Below are 21,750 nucleotides of genomic sequence, written 5' to 3'. Positions count from 1 at the left end.
TATTTCATTCTTAAGTTATAATTTTAGTATTCGAAATGTCACCTGGTGGTATATATTTAAAAAATGAGCTGGCACTAAGTACGCACTTCCTGTGTTAGTTGCAACGACGTTTTATGGGTAGTGTAGAGCAAAAATATGTAATTTTTAAGATTATGGTGTTTATCATGGATAGAAGACGGAAAAATGTTGATTCATTGAATAAATTTGGTAAATTCTATTTAATATTCCGTTTAATAGTTTCTATTGCGTTGAATAATAAGTTCGTTCGTGAAGTATACATTTCGAAAAGTGTTACAAAAGTTACAAGATACATAAAACAATTTTTTGATGAAAGATACATCTATAAATAAAATACTTCTTTATTAAATAGATTTTACGTAAAAGTAATAACAATTAATGTAAATAAACTTATCGCTTAACCTAAAATTCAAGTTTGAAGCTTTCCTGCATTTTCGTGTATTAACACATCGCGACATAGAAAATAATTGTAAATGTAATGTGCTGTAAACAGGATTAGCGGATAATAACGTTGCATAAAAGTGGATGACAAACGAATAATTGCAAGCCATTTTAATCAGCTCGCGGTAACATTTTACAGTAAGCTAACGAAAATTGTCACGTTAATAGATTTTATGCTTCATTATATCAGAAATACCGACACATTTTCTAATAATTACGTTTCAACAATAATATAATGATTATTCGCTAGGTCATGGAAGAATTATCCTAATGTTTTACTAAATATATGTTTGTAGTAAATATCTAATTACCTCACGGCAGTCGTTTCTCGTTACAGTGCTCATGAGATTTCAAAATATTTTATATAATATATACGTAAAATGTTCTTAGAAGTGTACAAATATTTTCGTGAGCTTAATACTGTAATTATGAAAACGTGATATCCTTTCTTGCGAAATATTTTTTAAGACCAACAAGTATAAAACGATTTCATTCGTGAAAATGAAAGGTGATAGTGACAGAGCCGCGTGTAAATCGGAAGAAAAATAGTCGGCTATCCCTGGGACGTGAAAATATTAAATTGTATTCCTATGGGTTTTCGAGTCGATGGAACGGAAACGGAGGGGGGTAAAGGGCATCTGAGATCACTAACCAATATTTAATCAACTTTCCAGGAGAATATTATTCTCCCGACAAATCAAGGACATATGTATCAGACCGCTAAGGGGGGTTGACGTTCTCTCACTCTATTGATATAAAAGACGAAACGCCGTTTATGCGAGTGTGCGAGTGTTTACACGCGCACGCATGTTTGCCGTGTTCCCATAGACGTAGACACTAAACTTATTTTAGTGACAGTTTTTCAACGGATCCATCAATTCACTTTCCCTTTATTTATATTTAATTTACATGAATAGGTCGTCGATTTTTTATCTATAATTTTTCGCTTTGAATTACACAAGTTTGTTCATTATTATACGATAAAATTAAATTATGTACAAAAGTTATTTGTATCATTGTAAATTTCTTGTAACATTTTCTACCAATCAAATTTACCTCTATTTGAAAAAATATTATCACAGAAATCTAGTTTATAACAATCGACGAAGAAGATAAAGATAAAGAGGTATCTTCATAACGCATACACGTAAACAGATGCAACAGTGCAACAAAAAGTTCATATTATTGTAGCTTACACTAACATAATTTCTTATATAAGGTACGTGCAAGTTCGAGTTTCTATTGGAGAAGCATGGAGAAGTTGTGGGAAGGTCTACGCCAATGGATGAGTTCGTTCCTGTGTGTTCTCAGTATATACACTATGGACGATTTGGTGTTGCACGACGTACTACGTTCGCGTACCCTGGAAGAGAATTCCCCTGAGACGAGACACGGGGAAGAGGGTCGCGCACCAGGACTGCTCTCATCGTGGCCCTTTCGTGAGAACAAGTGCGAAACAAGTGTCGCACAGGTTCCTACCACCTATCTAAGGTCGGTCCCGTGTCATGTTTAGTCATGTAATTTCTCTATCTGCAGATAAATCATATTTCATGCTCTCTAGTCCCTTGGCCTTTATGTATACGATATTTGATGTTTCTACTGCCTTATGTAAATGGTTAAGAGATGTAAAAGCATGGTAATTCCATAGGAATATTATCGTGAATTTCGTTTATCAACGGTTATTGTCTAATAATCGTTTAATGGGTCTAAGCACAATGAAAGATTATTTGTGTTTTATCCTGCTTAAAATAGTAATTTTGTTTACAGCCCATTTTTTAAGAATTTTATTTTTCAGGTCCAAAATCTATGTTTTACAGTTCTCTTATATTTTTGAAATAACTATTTGTATTTGGATTTTATTTGTAGTTCATTTGAGAAATTGTAACTTTTCAATTTCTATGATTTTTCAAATAATTATTACATTTCAGTTTCATTTACAGCCACATATTTTTAAACTGATTCTTTCTCAAAATTTATTTACAGCTACATTCAGAAATATTTCACAATAGATCTACAAAACTAAACGTACAAAATCTGTTTCAAGCAGCCCTATCTTCATTGTAGCCACCAAAAACCTGTAATTAAGAAACGACTCAAGCTCAGCCTACTCACCCCTCACCAAGGTAATCCATCATGCTCAATTCATGTAAAGACTAACGATGCCTAACATCAGCACTATCATCCAGGAAGCGAGGCACTCATTGTACCAAGGCAGCCGCAGAAGGAGCCAGGCGTAAACATACGTAGGATGGCTGAAGAGAAGCGTGGCTCTGGTGTCCAGCGGAAACGGCCTGCTCCGGAATCGATCGTAAAATCGAGACCAGGGGAGAGGGCTGGCATCATCGAATGATAGCGTTCATTCGGGCTGATGGCTGTTAGGGAGAGGTCGCCCGACGAACCGGGGGTGGCACACCGACGGGGATGAACACAGAGATTCGGAGGGCGGCGACTGTTCTCTCATCCAGCCGAGGGGTGGCACCATGGATCGACGAATCAGCGCCCAGAGAACGTCAGACAGTGACCAAACCCGTTTCTCCGTAACCGACCGGCGGCCACACCCCCAGCGTGCACCCTCTCCGTCCGTTATTGAATTAAGCTTATCATTTGATTTTGAGGAGACCCACCAGTCGGTCGTCTCGGGCTCTCTTAAGCGGGCCGAAAAACTTCTTTCTATCCGCGGCTATAATCGCAATAATTTGATATCGCTGATCCGATTACGCGTCATAAGCTGCTATCGAGCAACCGGCTGCCGCCCGCGTCCCTTAGCTCTTGTCCGCGATCAGAGAGAATTACGTGACGCTGCCACCGTTACTTGTACACCCTGGCCTGCTGATTAACCGAGATTTCCACGACGGAAGAAACACGCCGCTGCTAGGGCCAAAAGCAACGCCGCGGCCAAGGCCCGGCTGGGGCCCTCAGTTTCTTTTCTCGCGACACTCTCATCTTCTTTTTAATCCTGTCTACGCTCAGATCCCTTGAATCTGCATGCTGCAGTGAATGGAAGACCCAGCTGATCCTATTTAAAGTCGTGGAACTATCAGGATCAAGCCAGCCAACGACCCGGTGCTACTCAGATCAGCCAGGATCTACCAACAACCAGAAGGATTCAGTTTTATGGGATTCTGATTGAGTGAAGAGTCAAGATGAGGAAGAGATAAGAGAATTCGATGAACTGTCCAGGTGTTCCGCGCTCAGTGCCCTCGTCTATTCGCCTCTGACAAAGTCAGACACGCCTGTGACGAAGGAACTCTGCACTTTTGTCTTGGAATTTCGGTGCTTCGAGTGAACCATGGATTATTCGTACTTGAACCAGGCGGCTGCCGCTGCGGCCGCCGGTTTCGAGGCGTCTAGCTGTGCTCTGGCTGCCAGTGAAATGCAATGTGGATACGGGGACTTGAGTTCTTGCTCACAGATGAGCCAAGCTGCTTATCGTTACACAGCTGCGAGGGCTGCTGGTTATCCAGGCAACGCGGGAACTACGAGTACAGGAAGCACCACGCCGCTGGGGGCCCATCACACCACCCACTCTCATGCCCACGCGCACCACGGGGCCCATGCAACCCCCTGCTCGGTAATGGCTGCCAGATCTCAAGAGGTCCACAGACACGCCGCCTCGATCTTCCCGTCGGCCATTAATCTACAGAGTGAGTGCTTTTATCTGTTCTTTTGGGAAGAGGGGAATAGATTGTGTTGAGCTTTCTCTGGACGAGAAATGTGCTTTTCTATTTTACTTTTGTCCTACATTATATTTTATGATTCTATGATGATTTTATTTTGTATTATATTTTATAATTTTATAATCATTTTAATTTAATTCTTGTTTTAATATGTCAGAGATTGTTTAGGATTTTGGTAGCTTTAAGTTTAACATAATTTAGTTAGTACTTGAAGGGATTGTATCGTAGAGTATTCCTAAGATCGTTTAAGCGACAGGGAATATTTGTTTGTAAATTTCTTCAAAAAGGAGAATTTGGTTTGACAGTGGCCACTCTCTTCTGTTATTCTATAATAATTCTATTCCATAAGTCTTTCATATTCCTCCATCAATATTCTTTAATTCTGTAACCCAGCTTGTGTTATCCACTAAAAAAATTAACCAAATTCATAAGTAATTTCCTTTTTCCATAGATGGGTACAATTTCTCTTTCACTAAAATTTAATTTATCTAAAAGATATCATAATAAGACTTCACAGTGAGTTTATGTACTTCGCTTCTATCCGGTCTCTTTAGTAGGAAGATAAAAAGTTAACATCGCTGTTTATTCAGAGATTTAAAACCCTCGTCGCTATCTTTATAAATAGTATCTTCTTGTTTATCTCTATTATTTACACAATTTCCAATAAATATATTTTAGGACATAACCATGAAACACTAGATCCGGAAAATTCCAAAGCAATTCCAAAGCACCAAAGTCCGTATTAATTGTAAATAAATGCTGCAGAGAGAATCTAATGAAATTCTCTCTTCGATCCAGCAAACTGCCGTTCCTCGAGGACAAGCGAACAAATCAAACACGCTACGTCGTTAAAACGATAGAATTTACAAAGGAACAATCAATTAGAGGTGCAGGAAGGCAGCTCTGAAAGGCGCAGGCGGGGCGAAGAAGACGGTCTTTCCCGCAGAAAAAAAGAAGAGGGTGGTCCTTCTTTTCTCAAGGGAAAGTTGCCATGGCATGGTCTCCATGCTCGAACCTACCACTGTGGTATTTCCTCTGGAAACGACGACAAGATGGCACTGAAAATCAATGGATGTGTCTCGTCCCCTCTTTCCCTCTCTTTCGTATTCTTGCTTCTCTTTCTTCGTCTCTCCCTCATTTACCGGTTCGTTCATCTGGTACCAGCTCTGCACTGTCTCATCCCACGTTTCCTTCACCCCTGGCTCACTCTTTCTCGCCCTCTCCCTCTTCAGTCACTCATTGCTATGGTTACGTTGCTCGCTATCCCAGCCATCCTCACCTATATTCTATAATCTATAAGCTACCTCGTGCTCACAGACACAGAGCTCTTCGTGCAAACGTTGCACCTTGGACCAAGTAATTCGACCACACTGATTTTCTTCATATTTTATCAGCCTCGCCAATGTGTGGCTGATTTAGAGGAACCCTGGAAGTTCCGTCTCTGACTACTGATTAAGAGAAAGTTGGGATAAGTTGATTTAGAGAGTTGGTGCAGTAGGTGAAAGTTTTATGCTAATGTAAGTTCGTCTTAGCAAGGTTTATGTCGGATTGATCAATTCATTTCCTACATTTTACGTACCATGGATTTGGTTCTGAGATTTTGGAAACTTTTTAAAGAGGTTCATCAGGTTTTGGTTAACATTTTGTGGATTTTGTGATGCATGGGTTTAGTCGTAGAAACATAGAACAAAAGGTAGTTGGAAAAGTGTACCAAGAAATAACTCTGAAAATTGAAGATTAGGTAATTGTTCTGTTTGCAGTTAGAATTATGAATCGTGGATTTGGTTAAAGATTCTAGAAATACATGTACAAAAGGTACATAGCTAAATTGCAAATTGTGCAATAACCGTAGCGTTTGCGATTAGAATCAAAGAATATTAAATTGAATTCTTCCTCTGAACAATTTCGTAACACCGTTTTAATAAAATACAAATCATTTTCACTGATTCAAATATCTTTCTTTTCTTATTTTCAGGTGGATTAGGATATAAGGCTTACTCAGGACACGATGGTTTAGCAGAGAAGAGAAAACAACGTCGGATACGAACGACGTTCACATCGGCTCAGCTTAAAGAATTGGAGCGTGCCTTCCAGGAGACCCACTATCCGGATATCTACACTAGAGAAGAAATTGCCATGAAGATCGACTTGACGGAAGCTAGAGTCCAAGTAAGTGGTGTTTTAACTCAAAGAAAGAAGATAGTGAAACCTACAATGAACTGATCAGCTTCATTTTCTGTAAACTCAAATATGTTATAAATTCTATCTTTTAATATCCAAGAAACAGGTGATTTATTTCTACAAATTCATTCATTATAAAATTAGCACGAATAATAGTAAATTTATAGATGCCTTTACGAAATTAATATTTCTAACATCATTATTTTATTATATTTCACAATTTATAACATTGATCAGTGTAGCTTCTGAATGACTCAATGTTGTACAATTCACTATCATTTTCTTTTACTCTCATGTGTATAATAGTCATAGCTCTAATTGCTGTTTGAATTTGTGTGCTTTTTTATGATTGCAAATTGCGTTTCGAAATACAACTATAATTGAACACAACGAAACTCAACTAGTTAATAATGGTAAAATTATACTATCCTCGTGAAAAGTATATCTCAGAATTATTGTATTTATATAAAGAATGTATTGCAAGTCACTTAACTTAGTGACTGTCATGATAGCCAATAGGATTATAAAAATCTTATATACTATATCATTATCCTAAAGAAATCCTCAAGAAAGATTTTCTCGTATAACTTTTAAAACTTAAATGGAGAATTCAATTAACCCAGCGACTGTCGCAATAATAAAATTGATACTATTCTTTGAAACAAGTGTAAAAACTCTAACGAATTTGACGATTTTCCTCAAAAGAGCGTTCCAGTCTGATTGCAAAGATCCCAATCAAGAAAAGCTGGAAGAAATAAGCTGGACAATAGATTATTCTTTCGTTGACTTTTACTCGGAGGTCCTCCCTCTGGCATCACCTAAAATGAAGCGCCGGAAACGGAGGGACAAGGGCGATGGTGGAACCCGGACGCTATGTAATTGCATTACAAGCCCCATTTTCGTTTTCACGGTTACCTGCAAGTTGCTGCTTGATGGATTATACCTTCTAATACATGTGACGGATTAACTTGGACTTCTTATACACTGAAGATTCTGCAGGGAGATCCTCGTGTCTTCCCATGACGCACAATCGAACACGCGTTATTTATGATCAAATTAATGTGTTTTGCATTTTGGCGGCTCTCACCAGCTCTTGTGGATAGACCAGTTCTCTCTTAATCTCAAATGCGTCGATATCCATTCTCTTCGCTTTTATTACGTTTTCCTTTTTGGCTCTTTAATCATAAATTTTAGCGGTGCTCGCCTTCTTTGTAGTTCTGTATTATTTAGCTAGAGCGACCCATATGAGGCATTAAGATCGAAAGAGCTAAGCCACATTTTTTCTGCGAATGTAGGTTTATAGATTGAGTGAGGATTTTTATGTAAACTGATACTTTTATGAACGCATCTAAAGAAATGGAAATTTGTACTGTTCTATTTAAAATTATAACGGATACTCTGCCTCGAATATTTTATGATAAATTTGTATTCTCTTCGTTTTTGGCTTTTAATTGCCATAAAAGAAGAGTATGATCGCACGTTCATCTACAAGAAGGGAAACTGATTGAAGAGTAACGTAAATTACAATGATCTGTCGTTGTCGAATATCTAGATAATTAATTGCTCAGCAATAGATCAACATTAAATAATCAAATAATAAGATTTATTTTCAATTATCTCAATTATTATCCGATACGTGATGTGCTCACGAATGGAATTTCCTCGTGTGATATAGGAAACATTGAAATATGAGATATTCATAATCTTGAAAGAATTCATTGATGGTGTTTTGCATTTGTACACTAAATTGTACAACTGCTGTTTCTTAAATCTATATACTAGACAATAGAATTTATATAAAAAAAATGTCAACATATTAATAGTATTCCATGTTTCTTATTAATATTCATTGGTATTCATGTGAGTTATATTACGTCTAATTACATTTTTCTGTGTTATATACATTCTATGCATTTTTGAATTCTGTGCCTGAATTCTTAAATTTCTCATAAATGTATTCATTTTTCCCAAATCGGGTCCAAACAACATCCATTGCACTGACTGTTCCGTGCTCGTGTCTATTTCAGGCTGCGAAGTGCTCAGCTTATCGAGTATTGGTGTTAGCAATGATTGGTGATGAATTTGGAAATTGGATAAAATTCATACACTCTTATCACAAATCTACCAAAGTGTCAGGAAAGTTACGAAGCAGAGTTATTAGAACATTTAATAGGTGAAACAAATTCCAGCTCGGCTTCTGTTCCTCTAATTGACCTGGTAGTAACTTGAATTTGATCCTCCATTCTACCTAACAAAATTCGCACTTTCAATAAAATTTGATGCGAGATGAATGAATTCTATCTGAATGACTATTCACACCTATATCTTTTTACATCACAAATAAATGTATTTCTCGTATTATCCCATTTAATCAGCCCTTCTGACATCAATCAATCTCACCCTCATAATTTTTAATCTTCAGCGTCTCCCTGAATGAAAAGAGGATTATTTCAGTAATTTTCATCCTGGGGATTGATGAATCCAAAGTGTATGACTCTTTCGTCTATCTTCTTACTTTCTATTTCTCAATTGAACTTCATGAATATAAGGATACCTTTGACGATGTCTCTACATTTTAGGCAGATGTCTGGTCTCGTTCCAAGAATAGATGGCTTTCGATAGACAAGGATTGCGTGAAGAACCAACGTCTCCCTTAATCTTGATCCTTCTATAATAATAATAATCGTGCTTGCCAATCACAGAGGCTGCACGTTAGCGACCTGAGAAAATGGTAGTCACAGTGTGCTATAGTACGCCGAACTCTTGCGTCGGATTAAATTTATCACATCGTCCAAGTGACGGGAATTGCTCGTGCGACGATCATCGTCGTCACGCCAATGTGAATGGAACTGCGATATAGCTTGTTAAACAGAATTATTATAATTGAACGTTGGTATAATCATAGTGAAGAAGATAATTTACAGGAGCAGGTGAAAATTTCCGGATAAATAGATTTTTTTGATTTCTGTTAGAACAGTGAAACTTTGGGATTTTTGTTGCCGAGCTCTTCGTTATTAGTTGTCTCTCGTTATGGACAAATTTCTGTGAATCGTTTCTATGAATAAGAAGGATTTATAGCAATGGAAAATTATATCAAATCAATTGCAAAAGAAGAGCGTAATAGGAGATAAAAGGAACATTTCTTTACAAAAATAAATAATAATATGTAATAAACATATAGTAGATTTCATTTTATTGACACTAGAACTACTGATAACTGAAGCGTAAAGCTTGTAAAAAATTACAGTCATTTTCATCACTTGATCAATATCAATGCTATTGATGTGCTATTGCTTCAATATCAATAATAGAGTTTTGTACGTACATTACACCTATCCGTGGGATTACAGAAAAATTTGAAAAAAAGACATCGTTCGCTGTAAAATACAGTAGCAAAGCATGGTTGCTGTTTCAAATATAAAAAACGTGTATACGTTTATCAATTAATTTAATAGAAAATTAATTCACTGATAAATAACTACTACGAACAATAAATATATATATAAATATAGAATATGTATAAGCATTAAATCCAACGTTTTCAAAGTTGCACTATCAAGGAATCATTTATTAATTTAATAAATGTTCCTCTTATTGTCCTCTGTTCTGTATTTGATTGATGTGTAATTCTGAAAGCCACGATGTACCGTGGCTAGTGTAATATTTTAAGAGCGAAAATTGCAGTTGCGCCAACAAGTTTAATGTCATAAAATCTGTATTTTGCCTAATTGCGAAACAGGCTGTTCACTTTTGACACTTATTGCCAGCCGGTAAATTCAGTTAGCTAGGAACTTTATTGCTGCTAACACTAATCACCGATGTCCCAGAAACATATTCTGAAAACATGTTCAGAAATTACATTATCAGGGAAAATGTAATCTCGTCGATGGCAACGGTGCAAAAATATATTGGAAACAAACGAGCTTAGGTGTTTCGGATTACGATATCATCCGCGACAGTTGTTTGTGACGTAAATGTCATGAGTCCTCTAACTATAGTATTAATAATTGATCCTCTAACGATAGTATTAATAACTAAAAACACGAATTATTCTATTATTAATAAGCAGCTTAGAATATGTTCAGCTATCCATTATGAAAGTAGAATTCCCAATTTGATAATCCTATAATTTCTATTCTATTAGTTCGTTGATAACAATAACGAAAAATTAATTATTCTATTATTAACAATGAAGGCAGTGTAATCTATTTATCGTGGAAATAGAATTTCTAATTCTGTCATTGTACTATTTTTCAATCGTAATGGAATCAAGGCAATGAATTTTTCCATTAATCAAATTTCTAATTTTGTTTTAACTTTTTCTAATTTCCATACTTTTATATATAATTTCATCGCTTGATGAAATTACGTTATTGAAGAATAATAAATTATTTTCGCATTCCTATTAATTACATAGAGAATTTGAGAAATCAATGGCACAAGGAATTAGAATTGTTTAGCTGTAACCGAACGTTCTGCTTGGCTCATCTGGAAACCGTAAACGTGAACGTACTACGCACGCATGATAATTAAGCACGAAGTTACTATCAATTTTCTATTAGTTTGCGGCATCACGGGCCGACCGCCATTTCTAGAGAGGTTTTCCCTGACGTAGGGTAGTCGCTTCGAATCTTCCCTAATTCCTTAGCCTAAGGTCCACCCTTAAGACATCTGGAAATTTTATCGATTTACATCACAGATTCTCGTTTATTTTATTGTAAGATACTTTACCAATATTCACCTGCAATTACGTACGATCGTCAAATTAACTTTGAGACATTTTCTTCGTTCTTTGTAGATCGTTTGAGCAACTTGGTATTTTGTACTCTTTGCAACGTCCATCGTTTGATTAATTGTGAATTAACAGTGTCGCACGACGCGAGAGAAAAAAGACAAGAAAATTATATTGTATTGTATTGTATGAAACTGAAACTGGACTCTGAAAGAAGCGAAAGGAGAGGATGAACAGAGGCATAACCGTGAAACAACGCACAATGGATTTCATTAAAATTTAAAAGAAGGAGAAACATGATGAAGAAGAGGAAAAGATGAAAAATGAATAGAGCTAAAAACAAAGAGAAGAAAAGGATCTGCAGTTCTCTTAAAAACAAGTTACCTTAAAATGGAACGGAAAACAAGATCTCCAAGTAACAGATTAAAAATTCAATCACTTTATGATTGGCTCCGTTCGTCCAAGGACCAGGGCACCTCCATCGTTCCCCATAAATCAACATCTTGGCCGAGGAGCTGATCCGCTCAATTCGCCAGCATTATGTATGCTCGCAGGTTGTCTGGAACGTTAATGGAGTTGTAATTCATACGGAATGACATGTGACTCAGAACAGTGAAACGTGTCGCCACGCGACATTCTGCCACCCCTGCCCATGGTGTCATCAATGGGATGTAGCACAGAATAGAAGCTACCAGAGGGTGAACAGGCTGGTGTTGCTCTGCTGGACCAACAACCGTTGCTCTTACCAGCTCCTGAGGGTCTACATTCAATTGAACAAAGTGGAACGATCTAGCCAGCTCGATTAATTCCATGGTGGAATCATTTTCTATCGCTTGAAACTTGTATGGTTTGGCGGAACATGGAGATCGGTTGGTCTTCTTGAAGTTGAAGCAATTGTGACATCTGTAACAGAAGTTGCAAGCTTAGATCTTTCGTTCAGAATGCTACATCAATTTATTGATTGAAATCAGAAAAGAATTGTAGAGTTTGCGTTAACAACTTTGAATTCTCTGCTTCGAATACTATATTCGCTTGTTCATGCGTGAATTTAGAGAAGAAAATTTTGTAAAATTTATGTAATATAATATTATGGAAGATATTTGATATATTTGATATAGATAAGATATGGAAGATATGGAACGTCGCTCCTAAAACTATAAGAACTATTATGGTAGATTGTTACCTTGGATTTTATGCCCTAGGTATTACAATAGTTATTTGTGATATGAGATCAGAGGATATTACAAAGGAGAATTGTCGTGTTGGGAAACTATGGAAATTGCATTAAGATGATAAGATATTAATAAAGTAATATTAAGATAATACATAATGGATATCTGAAAGCAGTACATTTTTACACTATGGAACACTATGGAGGCATTTAGAGGAAATCTCCCCTCTAAATATATTTCTGACATGTTATCATCAGGTTTATATATTCCAATAAAATCCAAATTTTGATGAAATTTTACTTCCACGAAATAACAAGCTTCCAGGCGTTATCAAAAACTGTGGCAGAGATATAACAAAGGAACACAAAGGGAACTAGAGGAGAATCGAGTAATTTAGAGATAGACAGCCTTGGGAGAGTCCTGGAAAATCAACATGAATTTCTTTTCCCCGGTGGGACACAGTCGAGCACCGTCACGGGAAGTTGGAGGGTGATCGGGGAGCAGTCTCTGACGAAGGGTCTTCGCCGGTAAGAAGAGGCAGTGTACTCAAAAAAGAGGAGAAAAACACACTTGGAAAAAGTCGAAGCAGAGAAGAAATACAAAGATGTATTCCACTAAAACGCAGACATAGAAGAAAAATAAAGGCGTCCTCCCCTGGGAGCAATAAATATCCTCATCTCCCATCTATATTAATTAGACGTTAGTATTTTGTGTCATAACTAACTACAGTATAAAATGATAGAATATACAAAATAGAATGAGAAGATAATTTGTGAATGAAATATTCATGACTAAAATGAGAAAAGATATACATAGTGTAACAATCAATGGTATTAATAATTCTACTGTTAACAATTCTCTTCTGATAATAGAGAAAACACAGCCAATGATTCTGTCTATGATATATAGGAAAAAGGTCCACTGACGGTATTCCAAAGCAACAGAAAATAGCAGAATACAGTTTGCATCCAAAAGGAGAAAGCCAGGAGGAGAAGCAGAAAAACATATCCGGCGTAGAAGAATGAATGATAAATGAACAGGGAAGATGTAGAAAGATCAAAAAGCAACGACGAGATAGGCAATAACGCTTCCAACGAAAGGATCCTCGTTGGGAAAGAGGCAAGGAAAGAGGAGAGAAGGGGGATCGGTTGGTTCGCTGGCGTCGAGGGATGAAATGGGGAAAACATTGGAGCTGGCTCGACTCTGGTAGGCCGAGGGTGGCTGATACACAAGGGGCCCATGGCCGGAGTGTGCCCTGGTAATTGCGAGCTCTATGTAGATCCACTTACGGTGATTAAAAACTGTCCTGCTGGGTATCATCTACGGAGAACGACGTCGACTGTTGCAAACACACCGGTGCACGACGGTATTCGCCGTTTTCCACGGAACTCCTTCGACGCTGGCCTGCGCGTTATCGCGCTGATAGTTCAGATTAAGCTGGGTAATTGGTGTTAAGAATGGTCTGAGTGCGGAATACAGGGACTGGTATTTAGTTGCCAGTTGGAGAACCGTCAAGGAGGTACTAGAGGAATTTAGTTAATGCGAATATATGTGGGTAGCATGGGATCTTTTATTTTCGTTCGAATTACAGAGTGAAGTTTTCTTCCTTATTTCTTGCTGCGAGGACAGGTCAGAGTATTTGGAAGAAGAATTAATTGGTCGAGAGGTATTCTGAGGAAGTTTTCTTGAGTTAGAGTGAGGATTTTTGGTATAACGCTCCCATAGCAGCTATTTGCAATTAGAAATTGGTAAGTGTTATTATTTCTTCTGTGTTAGATGTCAGAATATTTGAGAAACGGATAAGGTGGTAAGGACATCAAAAAAGAGATTCTAATTAAAAAAAAAAAAAACTAGTAAAGAGCATCAAGAGAGATTGTAATAATTTAAAAGGAAACGTGCAAGGGTATCAAGAAACAATCAAGAAGAAGACTCCAGCAGTGAAAAAAGCAGTTTGGGGAGAACAAGAAACGAATTCCACTCCGTGTAAAAGAGAACTTGAAAGTCAAAAGGAAAGATAAAAGAGAATTGCTGGGATGAAAAATAGCAGTGCAAGATACTGGAAAGAAATTCCAACGATAAGAAAGTACAGGAACTTTAAGACGACGTTTGTAATAATAGAAAAGAACCAGGACGCACAAGCTTTAACAAAAAAAGAACTTACAAAGACAATAGAAGGAAAACTCGATAATTGAATGAAACGATAATAAAAAAGAAAATTCCAATAATAAAAAATCTCACAGAGACAGTAGGAATTGAAGAACAATTACAGCCGAGATACGATCCTGACCAAGATTTCTGGGATTCTACTGTTCTCATACGTGAATCAACTATTAATTACATTACTTAATCGATCTTACAGTATTCCTCATATCTAAGTTACTATGACTAAAGTCGAAAATACTGTTTCGCTTGACTTAAGTAGTGAAACACAGCAATGACAGCGAACCGTGACGGTTGTGGTCAGACACGAAAGTGGATACACAGTTAATGAGATCTGTCTATAGCGATTTATTCATCAAGCCGGATGGCATCGGCCTGTCCGATGCATCTCTTAATCAAGATTTTGTCTCTGCAGAGCCATGCGTTTCCGTCCCGAACTTATTTGGTTAATTGAAGAAGGTAATTTCTGACGGCTGAGAGTGTAGCAATCACCATCAACTGCAATTCTATTATCGAACGTCTGATTTAGTACCCTTAACGAATCCTTAACCGCTCCGGCTTTATTACTTAATCTTTAGACGAGCAAAATTGGAATTAGTTTTATATTAATAAATTAATAAAGGAAGATCAATAAAGGAGTCACGGTAAGAGAAATTGTTTCCTATTCAAGCATAGATAAATATCGTTATTGTATGAATATTTGTAGATCAATTATATTAATCTATTTTGTAAGGTCTATTATCGAGAATGATATTTCCAAAATTTGAGATTCTAGTTTGAGATTCTGAATACAATTTTGCTCTGCCACAATTCTATTCGTCGTTTGTTTAAGAAGGATAAAGACAAAGTCAGTGATCCTAGAGTCCAATGATCTCTCAAAGCTTAGAACTAAAATTGAACGTTCAGTTATTAAATAAACTTTCAAGTTGATTGGATATTACATTTCGCTACTTTGTAACACGCCAGGTAAAATTTTGCTTCGTCTCGCGGTAATTCTATTTGCCAATTTCATTTAGCAAGATTAACAAAGAATGTCTAATGATCTTTCGAAGCTTGAAATTAAAAAGTTGCATGTCCTAATTTTTTATTGATCATCGATTAAATATAGAAATTCCGCTACTTTCGCAATTTCTAGATGAAATATTGCTTCTCTGCATAACAAATCTATCTCTCCATCTGTTAATAAAAAAAAAAAAAAGAAGATAAGAATAAGAAACAGCAGATAGTAATCTGCTTCCAAAGCTTAGGTTTAAACGATCGTATGTTCGAATTACTTCGTTTGTATTATTCAATGGAACGTGAAAATTGCGCGTTTTCTGATTTATCGTCAAAGCGGAAGTGATCAGGCGTAACAGTGACTTCTCCTGACTTCCTGCCGTCGTGATATTGATAGCACCGCTTCGGATATATCCTTATAACTCGCTTAATGTGACGCATCGAGAGAATCTTGGACGTGCCGTGAATCTTTCACGAGCTTCAGCATCCTCCGGTATGAAAAGCGAATCCTTTGGTCTGATCGGGCGTCACATCTTTCACTTTCAACGTCCGCGTGACGAGATCTTAAAAATTCATCGAACGACGGTCAAAATTGAAATTAACATGAAAATCAAATAAGCAAAAATTACGTTATAGACGGATGGGAAGTGGTGAATTTGAAATCTGAGAGACGCGTTTCCGATCGTTGCGCACGATCCCTTCTCGTCGCTTTCCTACGTAAACGAACTTAGTTCCAGGCAGCTTGTTCTTTTTTCTAATCTTGTTATCGTACTTTTCTAACTTTCACTTCGCTTCTTGTACAAATTCTTAACAGTGTCGAGCAAGTTCTTTAAAATTCGAAAGATTTCCAAACTCCTATTGTTCCCGCCGGAACCTTACCATCCGTCGGCAATTTCTCGCGTTCCAGCATTTTAATATTTATTTTGAGGTTATTCCGTCTGCTAATTCGATTATTTCCATATTCCTGAGATTTTCTTTTCCTGAAGTTGTATTTATAATTACGTTGGTTTATAGGTTTTAGGTTTGTGAAACTTTATGCTTTTTAATTATTTCATAGTAATTTGAATCTTCTCAAAACAGGTGAAAAGATTCTGGGATATTAATCAATGCCTCTACTTACATTTTTGTTATGCCACGTTTTTACAAGACTAAAAGAAAGAATCATAGACCAGATAACAATACGTAGATGGTATAAAGTGATGTCAAATTTTTGATCTGTCGTATATCTGTTTCAATGGTTCGATCAAATATTCTTTACTCGTCTCACGACATCCCACCACGTTGCCACGTCTTTCAATCCTGAAATATTCTTGTTTTCCGGTTAGGATCTCCATCGGTAAGTTGGGATCAGCCCCTCAGGGCGGCAACCGAGCAAAATCCTCTGCTAACCTATCCAGAAGCAGGAAATCACTACGACTCACAATCGTTAGGGTTAATCTAATGAACAAATACGCCGCAAACTTGTTTCTATCGACACAGAATCCCTAATGGTCCGTCCATAAGCTTCCACCCTCTCCCTACCAAACTGTTTACGCTTGCTTTCGAAATATCTGTCCTCCTTTCCACTTAAATTACAAAATCCAATCGTATTCATATTTCAGTTGAAAAGGACGTACTATTTGGAAGAAGAAGAAGATCGAATAGAGCATAGATTTAATGACTCTCTGTTTGTGACTGAGATAACCTCGAATACTTTGGATGTTCCAGTTGCTGCCAGAACTTCTAACTTCGTTATTTTCTAGGTCTTCGTTTAATCGGTGAATTTAATTGCATTTATTTTTATGGATAAAATCGTTTTTCTTTTTGGTTACTGTTTTCTTTTTTCTTTTTTTTTTTTTTAATCTATAAATTTGATTCAATTCATTCTCGTTCAATCGGTGAATTCAATTTCATTTATTTTTCTAGGTAAGATCATTTGTGGTTTGGTCGTCTTCTCTTGCTTGGAATCTATTTGGTTGAAGCAATCTTCGTAGTAGACTGGCTAAATTATAGTAAGGAATATCGCAGAGAAATAGTAATTTTCATTAGCGTTACGAGTCAAAGTTCTAATAACCGAGGAAAGTTGCCTCGACGGATCCGTCGCTACTCCTTATCCTATAGACATTACTTTCATTGCCATCGTCTATTTCTCCATTACTTTGTACAGCTTACAATCAACAACAAACTTACAACAATAATTTTTTAATTCGTCCATTTTAATGCTTTCGTCGATTCCATTTTTCCTTTAATTCTCTCTGAAATCTATCAAAATACCTGTTACAGGTTCTTCAAAATCCATAATTCAGGATTCAGAGGTTGAGAAATTAGTGATAGAAATGTAGAGGGTTGATCATACGAAGAAGAAGAAAATTTCCGAGGAAATATTTTTCAATGGGATCGTCATCCTACGTTTTATTATAATCGCCAAGATGAGGAATGTCATAAATCCGAATGAAAGTCCCCTGCCATTGTTATTCTCTCGCACTGTCGAACGTTTAAATTAAACTAAGGATCACTGGCAATTTTTAATAACCGTTTAATAAATGAACAGAATCTTTCAACCGCTTTAACCTTACCAGAACAGTAGCATGAAAAATGGCATTAATATTCGACGAGATTTCCAAGTTCTCGTTAGTTCTGAGGTATTTTTGGTTGGGAGAGACACGGATGGTTCAACGAATGTAACGTCGTTGCTGACTGTAGCCTGATGAAATTACGTCACCGTCGGGCAAAAACTATGTGACACACGCAGAAAGCCGCGGGTACGTGCCAGTGACAACACTAATAATTCGTATTTGGCCACCGACCAAACCCCGAAGAGACCGTAGAGCATGTGTGCCGTTGTTTGCCGAACGGACGACGACGACAGCGTGAATTAGGGAGACTACGTGCCGGCGTTAATGTTAAATAAATACGGTACGCCTAAATAAAATGCAACGAGCCGCACCGACAGATGTCCACCTCGTTTTGGATAAATATTTAAGCCTCGCTTTACGCGCCCCGTTGTCTCTGCTTCGCTGCTTTCCTCTGCTGTCAAACAGCCCTCGCTTGTCTTTGCAAATTTTTCTCTCAGCCGTTTCGGCTACCTTCATCTTTCTTCAAGTTCTCGCCGCAGACTTCTGCGACTGGCTGGCAGCTTCTCCGTTGAATTTCACGCAAAAGTCTCAAATATCTGTCTACATGCTCGATATTTGAAATCTTGCTACGTGGGAATTATAAAATCAACGTGAAGCTGTGTAAAAGAGCGGAAAGATATCACAGGGATTCAGCGAGGATAAGAAGGATCAACAGTATAAACCTAAAGAAACCTGACCTCCGACTGGCTATCGACTGCCAGGAATTTGTAAAATCATCCTCTGGTTCATCGCTATAAAAATTCTAATAATCACAATATCAGAAATGAGAAGACAAAGGATGAATAACGTTAACCCCAAGAACCTCAAAATTTCCATTCTTTACGCAATCTGTTCCAAAAAAAAGGTACCTTGCAAAAAATTCCAAATGACAGTCTCCTTAATTCCAGAAGCCTGCAAAATCCAAGCCTAACGCTGCTGTGCGTCAAATAGGGATCATGAAATCATCATTCGGTTAATCGAACAGTGGAAGACACTACAACACGCTCCACGTTCTTCTCAAAGTTTACACGAATTTCTGGAACGGAGAAAGCGCGGCTGTTGAGCAGAAGCAGTAGCAGCCAACAGCAGCAGCAGCAGCAGCAGCTGATAAAATCCAATAGCAGTGTTTGCCGTCCGGAAAGGGCAATCACGTTCATCATGGTGTTCCGCGCCCCTGACTCTCTGAATCCACCCCTTTCCCCCTCTTTCCCGGCTTCTACCACTCAGCCTGCTCCTACAACGCAGCCGCACCTGGAAAATCTAGGGGTGGGATCCACGTGCGCTCATGCCGAGGAACGAACGAAAGGGGATACAGAGAGAGAGAGAGAGAGAGAGAGAGAAGATGAAGAGAGACGAACGATGGCGGGAAGAGGGAGGGCAGCTTTACTGGTCAGATAAACGGTAAAGCAAATAAATCCGCTACTTTAACATGCAGGTCACCGCCGCTTTCCGTTTATTTTATTCGTTAAATATTTCATTTGGCCAACTAGAGCCAATTACGAGCGTTGCCTGCGCCGACGTTTCGCTCTGACGAGCTGGACACGGACATGACGCGCTTTTACGCCATCCAATCCCCTCTTCCTCTTTGTCTCCGTGAATCCATAGACGTTTTTGGTCGGTTTTTCATCATCGTACATGGTCGCTGGAATTTTTTCAACTCGAAGTGGATATAGCAGCGTAGTAGGCAAATGTGTCGAGTTGCAGAGTTTTCGCTATTATACTGTAGATTTTCTGTAGTAAAAGAAAACAATGCGTGCAACGATGAAATGGAAATGATACGTTAATTAGATGGCGGATTTTAATTCGAAAATTCAGTTTTGTAGAAAGTTATTTTATACGTGAGAATTGGAATATTCCGAAGTGAAATTCAGAATGATAATTTAAACGGACGAAGGAACACGATAATTGAAGAATAGTCAAGTACATACCTGATATGTAATTCAAGCAGTTAAAATACTTGGGAGACGAAACAAATTTTTACGTACATAGGTTCCCTTCCTTCACATTTCTTCGTAAAGATCTAATTACACGTAAGATTAAATTGAGTTGGATATTTACCCTTTGCACTCCCATGTGGAGTGTGATTCGACATCAGTTTTTATCTCAGGAGCTCCTTTGTCGTGTCCCATTCGACATTCTTTCGTGTCCAAATCAATAGATGTCGCGCGCACATTATCGACGCTCTTACCAAACTGGCTTATTTACCTAACTTATATCAGTCCGCTCAGAGTTTGAAAATTGTATACCTGTCGTCCTGTAAATATTTACAATGAGTGAAAGCAGCGAAATAAATAAGGACTTTGGCAGTAGTGATAGTGATGACTATGCAAGAAATAGATCTTGAGTATATGGTCGCTAAGCCTTAGGAGCTGCTGGTAACGAAATTGAAATAAACTTCGGAGTGCAAAGGGTTAAACGTGTTGGTTTGTTTTCTAAAGAGACGAATGATAAAATCGTAATAGTCAATTATATTAAAAACACTGTAAGTACAAATACAGAGATAGTGTATGTACGTTGATCGTAATCGTCGCTCGTTCAATGCTCGTAAGTCGATAACAATTTATTAGGTTAGCAACTAAGTGATTGCGGATTTTGTCATTAGGTGGTATTGCCAACCTAATAACTCTTCAACTTGTTACCTATTCGATTATTCGACTAGCTATTCGACTGTCCAAGAGACCACGTTCGTATATTTACATCGACAGGTGTTATTATAAAAAGTTCGAAGTTGGAGTTCATACGTAACTCCGGTTGACGATTACCAGTAACGACAATAATATTTTGTCCACAGTTCGTTTGTCTTTAGACCTTGCAAAACAAAACAACGTTGGTATTCCAAGGCACAATAATATGAGTTTCTGCCGATTCAAATCTTCCATTGACTCGTGTGTCGCTACAAAACTAACCCTTTGCACTAGATGGCCTTCTCGGTCGGGCGTAGCAACAACTAGAGGTGATTTTGCGCATACGTGACGAGTGTCTTGTAGGTAATATAAAATGATTTTATAAAAAAATTAACTTAAAAAACATTATATTTTAATAATCTATATATATTTACATCTTCGACCATATCATTTTTTAATATCTTTTCTGTATTTTTTTTTTTTTTTTACGATAATTTTAGAACATCTGCCAAGATGCATCCTTGGCTTGTCGGGACAAGTATTGAAATAATAAGTTGTTTTGTGTCTTTCTCCTGCTTCGTTTCGGTAAGAACACACCTTACAATCCTTTTTTGTTCTCGTTAAAATTACATGGAGCTTTACATTTAACCGAATTCCATCACAATTAGCAGTCGACGTCGAAGCTGGATCTCGCGGTTGTCGAATATCTCCTCTCAACTGGTCTACTAAAGTTCTTATAAATCGTGGTTAAGTAGACTTTCGTTCTTTTGCTTTTTTACAGAATATAGGAATTAATTAAACAAATTTCCAAATCCATTTTTTTAGAGTTTCTAAATTTACGAAACTGTAATACTTCTGCCACCATCATCGAATGTGAACTAGCGTCGGAGACGTTGCCAGAACCATAGTTCCGGAAGAATTTCAGCAGAAATATTTCATCTGCAGCTTAAAGTGTAACACTTCACACTTCATAACAAACAATATAAAGAGCCAAGGAATCTATTTACGAACCAATACTGCGCTCTCATCAACTGGAGAGGTGGAAATTTAGCATAAACAGGGACTATCGCCTCTCATTCCCCTCTCTAGTGGCCACGCGGAACGCCGTGGTCGCGGAAAATAGCCTCTCGAATGCAAAGGGTTAATACCCTATAG

The 21,750-nt window shown here is 37.6% G+C and overlaps 1 protein-coding gene and 2 long non-coding RNA genes across 10 annotated transcripts in view; 2 read left to right on the top strand and 1 right to left on the bottom strand.

Annotated features, from left to right (window-relative positions):
* Positions 1-86: 86 nt before the first annotated feature.
* Positions 87-21,750, top strand: part of LOC117214499 (paired mesoderm homeobox protein 2A-like) — a 27,720-nt gene continuing 6,056 nt past the window's right edge. For 3 of the 7 annotated variants that reach the window (XR_004488884.1, XR_004488883.1, XM_033460662.1), the window contains exons 1-5: positions 87-207; positions 1,679-1,950; positions 2,507-2,582; positions 2,646-4,103; positions 6,112-6,305. Coding sequence is in view for 3 of the 7 variants with exons in the window: in XM_033460662.1 (XP_033316553.1) it covers positions 3,749-4,103; positions 6,112-6,305 (549 nt within the window). In the remaining 4 variants the exon portion in view is untranslated. Of the gene's footprint in view, positions 208-1,678; positions 1,951-2,442; positions 2,583-2,645; positions 4,104-6,111; positions 6,306-21,750 lie in introns of all 7 variants that reach the window. The other 4 variants (XR_004488882.1, XR_004488881.1, XM_033460660.1 and 1 more) reach the window with 2 other exon arrangements.
* Positions 15,239-16,967, bottom strand: LOC117214503. Of its 2 annotated transcripts, XR_004488888.1 has the most exons (4): positions 16,498-16,967; positions 16,007-16,357; positions 15,656-15,940; positions 15,239-15,557 (listed from the first exon to the last, which is right to left on the bottom strand). It is a non-coding gene; the product is annotated as an uncharacterized LOC117214503 (long non-coding RNA). The 2 variants fall into 2 exon arrangements; XR_004488887.1 differs by lacking the exon at positions 16,007-16,357 and having other exon boundaries at positions 16,498-16,919.
* LOC117214501 lies at positions 20,008-21,685 on the top strand. Its single transcript, XR_004488885.1, has 5 exons — positions 20,008-20,676; positions 20,778-20,958; positions 21,096-21,180; positions 21,264-21,341; positions 21,421-21,685. It is a non-coding gene; the product is annotated as an uncharacterized LOC117214501 (long non-coding RNA).

Source organism: Bombus bifarius, unplaced genomic scaffold, assembly GCF_011952205.1.
Source record: "Bombus bifarius isolate JDL3187 unplaced genomic scaffold, Bbif_JDL3187 scf7180000009200, whole genome shotgun sequence".
In the NCBI taxonomy this organism is placed as follows: Eukaryota; Metazoa; Arthropoda; class Insecta; order Hymenoptera; family Apidae; genus Bombus; species Bombus bifarius.
Note: the sequence above shows the minus strand (reverse complement) of the source record. Positions and strands in the feature narration are given on the sequence as shown.